Here is a 15,000-nt window from a genome sequence, read left to right as displayed (position 1 = left end):
CCTGTTGATATGTACACCATAAACTTGGACCCAGAAGAAGAGGATGTAGATCTGGTTCACTGTCGTATTGGAAAGATTGAAGGATTGGAGGTCCTTCAGAAGGCTAAAACACTCTCCTTACGAAAGAATCTCATCAAAAAGATCGAGAACCTTGATAGTCTGAGCTCACTGCAGGAAGTGGATCTCTATGATAATCAAATCCGCAAACTGGAGAACCTGCAGAACCTCACAGAATTGGAGCAGCTGGACGTGTCCTTCAACCTGCTGAGGAAGGTGGAGGGTCTGGACCACTTGACTCGGCTGAAGAAACTCTTTCTGCTGCACAACAAAATAAGCTGCATTGCCAACCTGGAACAGCTCACAGGCCTGGAGATGCTGGAGCTGGGCTCCAACCGCATCCGGGTAATAGAGAACTTGGATGCGCTCGCCTCTTTGCAAAGGTTGTTCCTTGGCACCAATAAGATAACTCGGCTTCAGCATTTAGAGGGTTTGCACAACCTGACTGTTCTAAGCATCCAGAGTAACCGCATCACTCAAATTGAGGGTCTGCAGAGCCTTGTCAACCTGAGAGAGCTGTATCTGAGCCACAATGGCATTGAGGTCATTGAGGGCTTGGAGAACAATAAAAAGCTCACCACTCTGGACATTGCAGCCAATCGAGTGAAGAAAATTGAAAACATCAGCCATCTGACAGAGCTACAGGAGTTCTGGATGAACGATAACCAGATAGACAACTGGTCAGATCTCGATGAATTGAAGAATGCCAAAACTCTGGAGACGGTCTATCTGGAGAGGAACCCGCTACAGAGGGACCCTCAGTACCGGGAGAAGATCATGCTGGCACTGCCCAGCATACGCCAGATCGATGCTACCTTCATCTGCTCCTGAGCTGCAGTCCTGCACTCGGTCTACCAGCCTCACAGTGTCTCCCTTACCTTAGTGCCCTGCCTGCTCTGCCTGCCCTACCCATGAAACGGACCTCACTCTGAAACACGTTGGCCTCACAGACACAATCATACACAAATATACACATTCTGACATGAGATTCACCCATGGCTCACTCACCACTTAACATGCAAACATACTGTATGTGCACTTATCTACATGCTCATATACAACTTCATCTATGCTATTGTGTGAAGGCTTATTCATTTATTAGGCTGGATAAGAACTGTGCAAATAAGATATATAAAGTTGACTTTATCCTCAAAATGGCTGGAATGCTTCTTAGCTTCTTATGTTATAGATTGTAGGGTTGGATTTAAAAAAGGGAGTCCTCCAGCATTCATGAGGATAAAGAGACATTCAAGGCACTCCAGAAATCAGTTTAAAAGGCTTTATTCTATTTGGCTAGTCATGATTGGAAAGTGTTTTGGCCCTGTGGCCTTTATCGAGGTACAGAAGCATAGCTAAATAGAATCATGCCTTTTTAACTGATTTCTGGAGTGCTGTAGAACTCTCTTTTGTCCACAAACCAGAGGATGTGTTTGTGCAACTAAGCACGTGCGTGAGTGAGTGAGCATGCATGTGTGTTTCTCTACACCTACAGCCCCACAATCATCTGCACTTTCTAAAGTTTCGTTTAGCAGGCCTATATTTAGAGTGTCCTCCACTTCGCAGGGCAAACATAATGTATATACCGTGTGTACTTTGGGTATTTAAAGAAATGTTTAGCTAAGCAGACTTAAGGGGCTGATACACAGGTGGGCAGGATAGCAATTCACTGTGTCAAGATAAGAGTGAGTAAGCACTTCATGTATGCTGTAAGGGGATTACATTGTGATGTGCTGTGTCGGTGTGTGTGTGTGTGTGTGTGTGTGTGTGTGTGCGTGTGTGTGTGTGTGTGTGTGCGTGCGTGTGCGTGTGCGCGTGCGCGTGCGTGTGCGCGTGCGTGTGCACGTGCGTGTGCGCGTGCGTGTGTGTGTGTTTGTGTGTGTGTGTGTGTGAGAGAGAGAGAGAGGCCGGGGGGCGGGGGGGGGGGGTGGGATTCAGAGTAAAGCGTAATTTATACTAGGATGTAAAAGCCCTTGCCGTAGGGCTACGCCCCAAAAGTGTGACTTACCGTCGGGTCGGCGCAGCTGACGTGATCAGCGCAAGTACAGTATAACTATGATGTAGATGGGAAGATAACAGGAGAGAGTGAAAGCTATGGCAGAGTATATGCACTACATTCTCTCCTTGGGCTAACTTCTACATGTAGTCAAGGGGCATTTCGACATGCGGACTGGAGGAGCCGGGGATCGAACCACCGAATTCTTTTATCCAAAGCGATTAGTGGACGACCCGCTCTATCTCCTGAGCCACAGCCGCCGTGTGTGTCTTCTGAAGGATTATCCCCACAGGTCCTTTAACATGCTGGAGGTGACCCTTTATGCTGACAAGCTAAATGATGAATAATGACTCCACACCTTCAGAGACACACACACACACACACACACACACACACACACACACACACACACACATGAACACACACACACACACACACACAAACACACACACACACACACACAAACACACGGAGAGCACGAAGGTTCATGCTGTTTTGTCTTTATTGCTTATTATCGTGTGTGTGTGTGTGTGTGTGTGTGTGTGTAGCGAGCGCCCCGGCCTCCCCCAGGGAGATGATGAGTCTGAAGGAACGCAAGCTGGACTACGACTCCACGGCAACCAACGCCGGTTTCCATAGCAACAAAGGAGAGCACACTTCCCGGAAAGACGCCATGGCAGGTGTGTGTGTGGGCGTGTGTGTGTGAGACGTGTGACGTGTGAAGTGTGTGTGTGTGTGTGCATGTGTGTGTGTGTGTGTGTGTGTTTGTGTGTGTGTGTGTATGTGTGTGTGTGTGTGACTGTGATGGAGAGACAGAGAGGATAATTAAACAGTTTTATTTTATCTGGGGTTGGGTACCGAAACCCAGTACCACTATGGCACTGAATTGCAACGCATATTTTGGTGCCTCATTTAGGTGCCATGCCATGCTTTAGGTTGCTGAGTGAAATATCTGCCCTCCGGTGCGCCTCTGATTTGATCTGTCTTATTATTAGTTTTAGTAATAACTTAATAATTACTCACTAGCTCTGAAAGCAGAATTATAGGAAAAATAATGGCAATCGTGGGCCACATAAAATGAGGTACGGGGCAGGATTTGGCCCGCGGGCCTTGAGTTCGACACATATGACTTAGGTAATGTTCTTTTGAAAATACTAAAATGTGACATTATTGGTTATCTTATCGGTATCGGCCATGAGAAGCAGGTAATTAACGGTTATCGTATCGGCTGGGGGAGAAAATACATATTGTGCATCCCTATCTCTATTTCCTTCTGGCTCTTTCTTCCTTTGTCTGTATCTCTCTTTCTATACAGTATCATCTGCCTCTTTCTCATTCTTTCATCCTGCTACATTGCTTCAGGTCATGAGGGACATGCTAATTGCCAGACTTTTAGACAGAATGCATGAAGACTTGGACGCTAATTAGCCGGCTTTTCACTAAAGCGCTAGCGGTGTTTCCCCCAGATTTGCTGACCTTATTATTACTGTTATAATATCTATATTTTTTCCCCATTCTAACAGACCCATAAAACGTATTGTCTTTCTATCCATCATTCATCTGCCTAGTGCAAGTATCCTGCGGGACATCTACACTGTTCCGAAACTCTTACTTGACTGCCAGTGATGACATCAAGCAAAACCAAGTGAGTGAGCATGCACACATGCACGCGCGGTCACGCACACACACACATGCACACACATGTGCGCACACACACACATGCACACACACACACACACACACACACACACACACACACACACACACACACACACACACACACACACACACACACACACACTCTCTCTCTCTCTCTCTGACATAACCAAGACCCGTTATATCACAAAAATATATATTTATAGCACATTCCAAATATAGTTTACTGCACCCTTCCACATTTTCACACACACACACACACACACACACACACACACACACACACACACACACACACACACACACACACACACACACACACACACACACACTCTCTCTCTCACACACACACACTGACACAGCAGGTGTTAGCAGTGCATGCATGTCGTCAAGGCCCTCGCACGCAGCTTGGCATATGCTGTCATGATGATGCTTATTAGGAATGTGATAGCGGCAAGATGGAAGAGGCACACACACACACACACACACGCACACACACACACGCACACACGCACACACACACACACACACACACACACACACACACACACACACACACAAGGTGGCTGGCTGTGATAAGAGTCACATTGGCAGAATGTGTGATGGAGGCACGCCCTCAGCCCAGAGAGCATCAAAGCATTGCAACCTAAAAGCACAACCGACCCAACGGCCAATCAAAATCTCTATCTCGGATGAATGCGCTAATTATTTGCTTCTGTTTAATGACTCTCCTGGGGGGGTTCAGTAACACACAACAGCATCACAGCCTTGGACAGGGGAAGGTTAGAATCGTGTGGGGTTAAAAGTTTGGTCGGTTTTGTTTAAATTATTGATCGGTGTTATCATCTATGCTGAATAACTCAAATGGGTTTGTGAGCAAAGGGCTTTCACACGTATGACTGCATCCTCACATACTTTACACACACATGCACACGCACACACACACACACACACACACACACACACACACACACACACACACACACACACACACATGCACACGCACACAGGTAACATTACTATCGTGCCGCTCAGAGTTATAGTATTTGAGATGAGAAATGCCCCCTGCAATACCTGCATGTAATAGAAAATTCACAGCTTGAGTCCCTTCCCAGTTGATTCCTCTCCTGCCTTTTACCCCTACTGCCTGCCTTTCAATCCCTTCTCCCCTCCTCCTCTCCTCCCCTCTCCACCTCTGCACCTTTATCTCCTTCTCCTCTTATCACTCGTCCTCCCTCCGTCCACCTTCCTCTGACTCCTTGTTGTTTTTTGCTGTGTCTCACCCTCTCCTCTCTCCCTCGCACCCCCCCTCCACCCTCCCCCCTCCGCCAGGCCCCGGTCACGCCATGTGTCGTGCCCCCGCAGCCCCAGCAGGACAGCCCGTCGGCGGCCGCCGCGCTAAAAGACTACGACCCCTACCCTCCCCCTCCCTCCTTCCCCCAGCCCCAGCCGCCCCAGCCTCCGCCGCACAGCCAGAGCCGCAGCTTTGACGAGACGTACTACGAGGACCAGCAGGGGGCGCCACCCCCTCAGCCTCCGCTGCAGGCCCACCCGCAGGCCCAGGCCCACCCCCAGCAGCCGGCGGTCGGACCGCCCCGAGACCCGCGGGAAGACCTGCGCATGCACCTGGGCCTCAAGTCCACCGGCAACTACGTGGACTTCTACTCGGCCTCTCGGCCATACAGCGAACTGAACTACGAGACCAGCCACTACCCCGCCTCGCCCGACTCCTGGGTCTAGTAGTTAGACTATGACGGTGGATGGGAGGGTGGGGAGGGGGGCTAACTGAGAGTCTGTGTGTGCGTGTGTGAAAGGGATTATTTTTGCAAGTGATCAGCAGCAGCTTAGAACAAGGTGACCGCCAGCGGTGCGTTTTAAGGGTGAACTTGGAAATGAGTGTACTCTAAACTAAGGGACAGTTACAGAACTAAAGGGGGGGGGGGTAGGGGGGTTAAGAGGGGAAGTCAGATCGAGTGATGAAGAGAGGCTGTGCATGTGCATGCCGACATTTTCCTTTTATTTTCCTTTTTATTTTTCCCCCAGCCCGCCTCATTGGCTCAAACACAGCTCCACTAGACCTGCAAGTGGATAAGGAGCAGGTGGAAGTACAGCAGATATGAGAAGGGTGAGAGAGGAGCGTGCGGGGAAGGGGGGCGGAGCTAAAAGAGGGAGCGAGGAGGCCTTGAGGGGAGGAGGAGGGAGATGGGAGGAAGAAATAATGAGGACGAGTGAGAGAGCTCTTATTCACACTGATCCTGGCTTGTCAGTGGCTTGACCTTTTTAGCTGAGGAGGAGAGCGCAGGCGAGTCAGACGTGGCAGGTGGAGAGACAGAGAGGAGACGAGGGGGCAGGTGGAGAGACAGAGAGGAGACGAGGGTTCTTCAGGAGGTCGGGGAGAGCAAAAGCACACAGAAAGATCAGAGCACATCAAGCACAAGGCGAGGAGTGGATGTTTACCATTTTACCCAAGTGGTAAAGGAACCGATGCTGTCATGTCCCCCCCCTCCCCTCAAAGGCTTCTTTCTGTGTTTCTTTTCGTGGAATGTCATCTTCAAGAGACAGTGCTTGCTTTTTTTTGTAGTTTTGTTCTTGTCGTTCTTCTTATTTGTACTTTTCTAAATTTTCACTTGAAAGTGGCATTAGTTGTTATTTTGCGTGTACAGAGGTAATATAGTGTGTATATTACACATTCTTTTGGATGGGGGCCACTTCCGAAGATCTGGACGTTGGTTTTTTCCATGACTGACTACTGACTTTGACAATAAAAGCAACAAAAACAACTGAAACGAGGACACAAAGAGCAGAAAGTGACAGACGGTAGGTCAATGACCACCTGTCTTTTCACAGCGTGAGACAAAGTCCTGTCTTTTCACAGCGTGAGACAAAGTCCTGCAGTATTTGTCTTTTTGTCTCTCCATCGAGTGACTTTCTTTGTGGACGTGCTGAAAATGTCAGGAGACGTTGAAAGTGCTGTTTCACTGCCTAAAAAAATCACATGTTGGAAGCACACTCTCTCTCTCTTTGGAAAGGGTTGACCTCTGTAGTTCATTCTCTTTGGGGATCCGACGTTTTTGACAATAGCAAGTTTGAGTGTTTCTCATCATCACTTGTGCATTAAAAAAAAGATGGAAAAAAACACGAGTCTGTCCTAACAAGATCCAGCGTGATTATTATACTGTACAACTCACCGTACAGTAGAGAGACTTGACATTGTGCCAAACTTTGACACCTCGAGGACCAGCCCTATTGGACTCTTAAAGGGACATTCTGTTGAAGTTTACAGACAATGACTGGATGACTCCCTCTCCTGTTTGTAACTTTTGTTTTCTTGTGTTTTGATCAGGTGAAGATGTACTTAACTGCTGGGGATCATAGGGAAGATTGACAACCCCCCCATAAATGTACAGACCTGCCTCTCTGTGTTGGCTGAGCGTGTGTGTGTGTGTGTGTGCGTGTGTGTGTGTGCGTGTGTGTGTGTGTGTGTTTGTGTGACAGGATGCGTGGCCCATGTGTGTGTACACGTAAGCTTGAGCGAGCGTATCTATGCATGCATGTGAGTATAGTTGTGTGCGTTGCGTGTGTATGTGCGTGCGCGTTCTTGTATAAATCAATGTCCGGGCGAGGCGTTCCTACCGACAGTTTGTCCGATTTTACAAGCAAAGAAAAACCAAGGTAAAAATCACTAGAATGAATTGTTGATATAGAATGACAAATCTCTATATATATATGAATATAAATATATATATATACTTTTTATGTGCAGATGTCAGTGTCACTAAAAGCAACAAATGTTTGAAGAGAAAAAACGATTATGTGGTGTACAGTAGGACTCTTGTTCACTTGACCTAAACGTGTGGAAACTGCTGATCCCCCCCCCCCCCACCGCCCCCAATCGAGACAAAGAGAAACCCCACCTGAAGATGCTCAGGCTCTGGTGCGAGTTGTGTGTGTTATTGTGTGTCCATGCTTCTTAGATGACCCTGCTGAGAGAGGACCCTACTTGAACACAAGGAAAAATAAAAAGACTCTTTGCAATCAAAAATGCCGTGCTCTGGACTGATTGCTAATGTCTACTCACATGTTTGCTGCCCCCATGAGGTTCATTTCATGTACTGTTGACCATACTCTTTCAAGCCAACAATTGAGTTGTCACCAGAGACATGTCCGCCTCTTTATGCCCGCCTCGATCTTTATGTCCGATGTTTCTGTTGTCCATCTCCTCCCCTCTTTGATTTTTTTTCAATTGACATTTTATAATGGAGTTTCCATGTTTTGGCCTTGACCCAGGGGTGGAGGCGTTTCCCCCATAATGTAGAGGAGGCAACATCAGCTGTCAATTTCAGTCAAACCAAATGTCATTTCCTGAGGGAATTGGTGCGTAATGTAACATGAATATGGAACAAAACTATTTTGGAGACATAATGCGTGGAGTATTCTAAGTACTGCTGCAGGTAAGAGACAAGATATTCCACTCCACACACAAGAGGACACAATACACAATACGTGGGGCGACAATAAATTCTGACGGGGTTTACGCAGATAATGTACCACTGTCGATCGTCTCCCTCGCTGACGAGAAATGCTGTTAACATCTTGATAGCATCATCTGTTCGCACACAAACACACTGGCTGGGGACTTGAGTGACAGGCGTGTGGGAGCATGTTACATGATAACGCTTAGGATATCGTTCACAGCTGCACTGGTAATGACCTCTCTTACATGCCATACGGTTAATGTACTTACGCAGCCAAGCGGCGAGAGGCATTTTTCTGTGATGTTGGCCCGGAGTGACAGAATCGGGACGTGGTTAGAGCAGCATTAATATTAATAGAAGAGATGTAAAAGCCAATGCAGGCGTTCACATCCACCAAACGCTATTGTCGCATCGATGACAGCCAGGTGAGCAGACATGAAAGAGGCATGTCATGGAAATTCCCATTTTATATTTTTCCTACTTACTTTACCCCTACTGCTCTGATCCCATTCATTGAGATGCCCGCTCACAGATTGAACTGAACTTGAATCATATTAAATGAATGGGGGCTGAGCTGGAGGGAGCGGCATTTGTTACAGTCCATTGGAATTCATGTCTCCCCGCCCTCCTCCCCCTCCCTGGCTTCTCCTTGATGCCGTCTAGGTCTGGCCTGTGAAATGTAGAATTGGGTAATAACTCCATTGCGTTGATTATTAGGCTTCACAATGGAGGCGAGGGTCCTCTGAGCGCAGTCCTATAGTGGAGGGCTGCTGTCACTTAATGTGGCATGAAAATGGCTCCTCAATTTCCCTACGCACTGTAACGCACAGCCTTTGGAGAAACTGTCCTGTTTCCACCATGCAGCTGCCTTCGGCCTTCACTCCTCCCCTCCCCCTCTTCCTCACACTTGTCCAGCTTTCTCTCCCCCCCCCCCCCCCCCCCCACCCCCCCCCCCCCCCCTCTCTCTACCTCTCTCACCGTTCAGCCCATTCGGCCGTGGCACACCTCACGCACGCACACGCATGTCAGCAGATAGCGAGGCGGTGAACAGGGACGGGGATGAGAGACACGAGGGGAAAGGTAGGCGACAGAGACGTGGTGGGGGGAGCAGGTGGAGGAGGGCTCTGTGAGTTCTACTCGGAGGATTTGAGCATGAAATCAATTTGTGCTTAAGGAGAAGTGAGGATCCATGCTGCCACTGTGTGCCACAGATAGACCTTTCAGGAATGAATAGTGTCATCTGAGAGGGACAGGTGGAGACAGGAGGAGGGAGAGAGAGAGGGAGGAGATTGGAAAGGGAGACGCAGGTGGAGACAGGAGGATGGAGGAGGGAGAGAAAGAGGGAGGAGGTTGGAAAGGGAGGGAGAGGTGGAGACAGGAGGAGGGAGAGAAAGAGGGAGGAGGTTGGAAAGGGAGGGACAGGTGGAAACAGGAGGAGGGAGAGAAAGAGGGAGGAGGTTGGAAAGGGAGACGCAGGTGGAGACAGGAGGAGGGAGAGAAAGAGGGAGGAGGTTGGAAAGAGAGACGCAGGTGGAGACAGGAGGAGGGAGAGAAAGAGGGAGGAGGTTGGAAAGGGAGGGACAGGTGGAAACAGGAGGAGGGAGAGAAAGAGGGAGGAGGTTGGAAAGGGAGACGCAGGTGGAGACAGGAGGAGGGAGAGAGAGAGGGAGGAGGTTGGAAAGGGAGACGCAGGTGGAGACAGGAGGATGGAGGAGGGAGAGAAAGAGGGAGGAGGTTGGAAAGGGAGGGAGAGGTGGAGACAGGAGGAGGGAGAGAAAGAGGGAGGAGGTTGGAAAGGGAGGGACAGATGGAAACAGGAGGAGGGAGAGAAAGAGGGAGGAGGTTGGAAAGGGAGGGACAGGTGGAGACAGGAGGAGGGAGAGAAAGAGGGAGGAGGTTGGAAAGGGAGGGACAGGTGGAAACAGGAGGAGGGAGAGAAAGAGGGAGGAGGTTGGAAAGGGAGGGACAGGTGGAGACAGGAGGAGGGAGAGAAAGAGGGAGGAGGTTGGAAAGGGAGGGACAGGTGGAGACAGGAGGATGGAGAGAAAGAGGGAGGAGGTTGGAAAGGGAGGGACAGGTGGAGACAGGAGGAGGGAGAGAAAAAGGGAGGAGGTTGGAAAGGGAGGGACAGGTGGAGGGAGAGAAAGAGGGAGGAGGTTGGAAAGGGAGGGACAGGTGGAGACAGGAGGAGGGAGAGAAAGAGGGAGGAGGTTGGAAAGGGAGGGAGAGGTGGAGGGAGAGAAAGAGGGAGGAGGTTGGAAAGGGAGTGACAGGTGGAGACAGGAGGAGGGAGAGAAAGAGGGAGGAGGTTGGAAAGGGAGGGAGAGGTGGAGACAGGAGGATGGAGAGAAAGAGGGAGGAGGTTGGAAAGGGAGGGACAGGTGGAGACAGGAGGAGGGAGAGAAAGAGGGAGGAGGTTGGAAAGGGAGGGAGAGGTGGAGACTGGAGGATGGAGAGAAAGAGGGAGGAGGTTGGAAAGGGAGGGACAGGTGGAGACAGGAGGAGGGAGAGAAAGAGGGAGGAGGTTGGAAAGGGAGGGACAGGTGGAGGGAGAGAAAGAGGGAGGATGTTGGAAAGGGGGGGACAGGTGGAGACATGCGGAGGGAGAGAAAGAGGGAGGAGGTTGGAAAGGGAGGGACTGGTGGAGACTGGAGGATGGAGAGAAAGAGGGAGGAGGTTGGAAAGGGAGAGACAGGTGGAGACAGGAGGAGGGAGAGAAAGAGGGAGGAGGTTGGAAAGGGAGGGACAGGTGGAGACAGGAGGAGGGAGAGAAAGAGGGAGGAGGTTGGAAAGGGAGGGACAGGTGGAGACAGGAGGAGGGAGAGAAAGAGGGAGGAGGTTGGAAAGGGAGGGACAGGTGGAGACAGGAGGAGGGAGAGAAAGAGGGAGGAGGTTGGAAAGGGAGGGACAGGTGGAGGGAGAGAAAGAGGGAGGAGGTTGGAAAGGGAGGGACAGTGGGAGACAGGAGGCAGAGAAAGAGGGAGGAGGTTGGAAAGGGAGGAAGAGGTGGAGACAGGAGGAGGGAGAGAAAGAGGGAGGAGGTTGGAAAGGGAGGGACAGGTGGAGACAGGAGGAGGGAGAGAAAGAGGGAGGAGGTTGGAAAGGGAGGGACAGGTGGAGACAGGAGGAGGGAGAGAAAGAGGGAGGAGGTTGGAAAGGGATGGAGAGGTGGAGACTGGAGGAGGGAGAGAAAGAGGGAGGAGGTTGGAAAGGGAGGGACAGGTGGAGACAGGAGGAGGGAGAGAAAGAGGGAGGAGGTTGGAAAGGGAGGGAGAGGTGGAGACTGGAGGATGGAGAGAAAGAGGGAGGAGGTTGGAAAGGGAGAGACAGGTGGAGACAGGAGGAGGGAGAGAAAGAGGGAGGAGGTTGGAAAGGGAGGGACAGGTGGAGGGAGAGAAAGAGGGAGGAGGTTGGAAAGGGAGGGACAGGTGGACACAGGAGGAGGGAGAGAAAGAGGGAGGAGGTTGGAAAGGGAGGGACAGGTGGAGGGAGAGAAAGAGGGAGGAGGTTGGAAAGGGAGGGACAGGTGGAGACAGGAGGAGGGAGAGAAAGAAGGAGGAGGTTGGAAAGGGAGGGACAGGTGGAGGGAGAGAAAGAGGGAGGAGGTTGGAAAGGGAGGGACAGGTGGAGGGAGAGAAAGAGGGAGGAGGTTGGAAAGGGAGGGACAGGTGGAGACAGGAGGAGGGAGAGAAAGAGGGAGGAGGTTGGAAAGGGAGGGACAGGTGGAGGGAGAGAAAGAGGGAGGAGGTTGGAAAGGGAGGGACAGGTGGAGACAGGAGGAGGGAGAGAAAGAGGGAGGAGGTTGGAAAGGGAGGGACAGGTGGAGACAGGAGGATGGAGAGAAAGAGGGAGGAGGTTGGAAAGGGACTGAGAGGACAGGAATGCTGCAAATGATGCAGAAGCAAAAGGCAAGATATTAGAAGAGGCAGAAGCAAGAGTAGCAGTAGTTTCATCTTTATCAGCAAATAACCATAAGTGGTCAAACCAGGGCTCCTACACATTTTCAATTAAAAATGCCATACTTTCTCCAGACCTTGATTTGTTTTGAAGTTTTTGTCTGGTTTTCAATATGATGTATGCAGATAGACATCTTGCCCCTGCTAATCACATCACTGTAGAGATCAAGATTGTTTTTCACAGCGACAAGACAAAATATGTGAGATGCTTGGCAGGGTTTCTACAGGCTCTCCATTTTTAAATTCCAGACACTATGTTCTTGATTGGATTTGATTTTGGTCAGTATTTGATAACGCATGCTGACAGAGGCTGAATAATAAGAGCATCCCTCTATCTGAACATCTACTCTTCACATCAACAAAGACTCTCTTGAACTCAAAATGGGTCTAAACAACATCAAAGCTGTAATGATGTGTGTATCGGACATGAACCATATTTTCCATTTTCCAGGCATTTTTTCCCAAACCATTCCAGACCTGGACATGATCAAATTCATTTTTAATACTTTTCCAGACTTTCCAGACCTGCTTAGGAACCATGTAATACACACATGAGCAAAATACAACATGTGGCCTGCGATGGATTTTTTTATTATTATTTTTTTACAGTGCACCTGAACACAACATGCAAGATACCCGCTGAATAAGTGTCCAAATGTTCATGTCATTCTGGCCAATAGTCCACTTCGGTTATAACATTTCAGTCTGGAATATGGAATATCTTTCAATAATCCTTATGACTACAGTCATTTCTTGCGGCCCTGGGGCCTGGGGCAAAATGTGGCCCCAGGGCCGGACTCAAAGAAAAACAAAACGACCCCCAAAAACTCAATAAAAGGCAGAATTATGTTAATAAATCTCATCTGCTACAGCCATTGGATTTGTATCACTATTATATTAGGAGATTAACAAGAAATTACCAATCACAACAGGAGAGAGGGTTAAAAATAGGGACTCCCGCGAAAATCAGCAGTGTCAGCAGGTATAATCTCCAATGTGTGGCCCTTCGCATACTTGATGTAAGTCAGTAAGGCCCTCAGGAAAAAAGTGTTGCCCACCCGTGATGTAATACATAAACCAAAGCACAATCTAGACACTGCTTCAATAGAACAGAAACAGCGTGGGGTTCAACACTCCCCTCTGTTTGAATCAGGTGCAGCGTGGGGTTCAACACTCCCCTCTGTTTGAATCAGGTGCAGCGTGGGGTTCAACACTCCCCTCTGTTTGAAGCAGGTGCAGCGTGGGGTTCAACACTCCCCTCTGTTTGAATCAGGTGCAGCGTGGGGTTCAACACTCCCCTCTGTTTGAATCAGGTGCAGCGTGGGGTTCAACACTCCCCTCTGTTTGAATCAGGTGCAGCGTGGGGTTTAACACTCCGCTCAGTTTGAATCAGGTGCAGCGTGGGGTTCAACACTCCCCTCTGTTTGACTCAGGTGCAGCGTGGGGTTCAACACTCCCCTCTGTTTGAATCAGGTGCAGCGTGGGGTTCAACACTCCCCTCTGTGTGAATCAGGTGCAGCGTGGGTTTCAACACTCCCCTCTGTTTGAATCAGGTGCAGCGTGGGGTTCAACTCTCCCCTCTGTTTGAATCAGGTGCAGCGTGGGGTTCAACACTCCCCTCTGTTTGAATCAGGTGCAGCGTGGGGTTCAACACTCCCCTCTGTTTGAATCAGGTGCAGCGTGGGGTTCAACACTCCCCTCTGTTTGAATCAGGTGCAGCGTGGGGTTCAACACTCCCCTCTGTTTGAATCAGGTGCAGCGTGGGGTTCAACACTCCGCTCTGTTTGAATCAGGTGCAGCGTGGGGTTCAACACTCCCCTCTGTTTGAATCAGGTGCAGCGTGGGGTTCAACACTCCCCTCTGTTTGAAGCAGGTGCAGCGTGGGGTTCAACACTCCCCTCTGTTTGACTCAGGTGCAGCGTGGGGTTCAACACTCCCCTCTGTTTGAATCAGGTGCAGCGTGGGGTTCAACACTCCCCTCTGTTTGAATCAGGTGCAGCGTGGGGTTCAACACTCCGCTCAGTTTGAATCAGGTGCAGCGTGGGGTTCAACACTCCCCTCTGTTTGAATCAGGTGCAGCGTGGGGTTCAACACTCCCCTCTGTTTGAATCAGGTGCAGCGTGGGTTCAACACTCCCCTCTGTTTGAATCAGGTGCAGCGTGGGGTTCAACACTCCCCTCTGTTTGACTCAGGTGCAGCGTGGGGTTCAACACTCCCCTCTGTTTGAATCAGGTGCAGCGTGGGGTTCAACACTCCCCTCTGTTTGAATCAGGTGCAGCGTGGGGTTCAACACTCCCCTCTGTTTGAATCAGGTGCAGCGTGGGGTTCAACACTCCCCTCTGTTTGAATCAGGTGCAGCGTGGGGTTCAACACTCCCCTCTGTTTGAATCAGGTGCAGCGTGGGGTTCAACACTCCCCTCTGTTTGAATCAGGTGCAGCGTGGGGTTCAACACTCCCCTCTGTTTGACTCAGGTGCAGCGTGGGGTTCAACACTCCCCTCTGTTTGAATCAGGTGCAGCGTGGGGTTCAACACTCCCCTCTGTTTGAATCAGGTGCAGCGTGGGGTTCAACACTCCGCTCAGTTTGACTCAGGTGCAGCGTGGGGTTCAACACTCCCCTCTGTTTGAATCAGGTGCAGCGTGGGGTTCAACACTCCCCTCTGTTTGAAGCAGGTGCAGCGTGGGGTTCAACACTCCCCTCTGTTTGAATCAGGTGCAGCGTGGGGTTCAACACTCCCCTCTGTGTGAATCAGGTGCAGCGTGGGGTTCAACACTCCCCTCTGTTTGAATCAGGTGCAGCGTGGGGTTCAACACTCCCCTCTGTGTGAATCAGGTGCAGCGTGGGGTTCAACACTCCCCTCTGT

The 15,000-nt window shown here is 50.1% G+C and overlaps 1 protein-coding gene and 1 pseudogene across 2 annotated transcripts in view; both read left to right on the top strand.

Moving 5' to 3' along the window:
- Positions 1–888, top strand: part of LOC310791329 (protein phosphatase 1 regulatory subunit 7 pseudogene) — a 1,047-nt pseudogene extending 159 nt beyond the window's left edge. The window contains exon 1 of the transcript in view: positions 1–888. This exon is cut by the window's left edge and continues 159 nt beyond it. The product of the transcript in view is annotated as a protein phosphatase 1 regulatory subunit 7 pseudogene (transcript).
- The window catches only part of ctnnd2a (catenin (cadherin-associated protein), delta 2a), a gene marked incomplete at both ends in the record, with an annotated part of 506,376 nt that extends 500,930 nt beyond the window's left edge, over positions 1–5,446 (top strand). Inside the window, 3 exons of the mRNA XM_083657360.1 lie at positions 2,599–2,730; positions 3,619–3,695; positions 5,039–5,446. Coding sequence (XP_083513486.1) covers positions 2,599–2,730; positions 3,619–3,695; positions 5,039–5,446 — 617 coding nt within the window. The remainder of the gene's footprint in view (positions 1–2,598; positions 2,731–3,618; positions 3,696–5,038) is intronic.
- Positions 5,447–15,000: the final 9,554 nt, after the last annotated feature.

Source organism: Poromitra crassiceps (assembly GCF_964638095.1).
Source record: "Poromitra crassiceps genome assembly, chromosome: 2".
Lineage (NCBI taxonomy): Eukaryota > Metazoa > Chordata > Actinopteri > Beryciformes > Melamphaidae > Poromitra > Poromitra crassiceps.
Note: the sequence above shows the minus strand (reverse complement) of the source record. Positions and strands in the feature narration are given on the sequence as shown.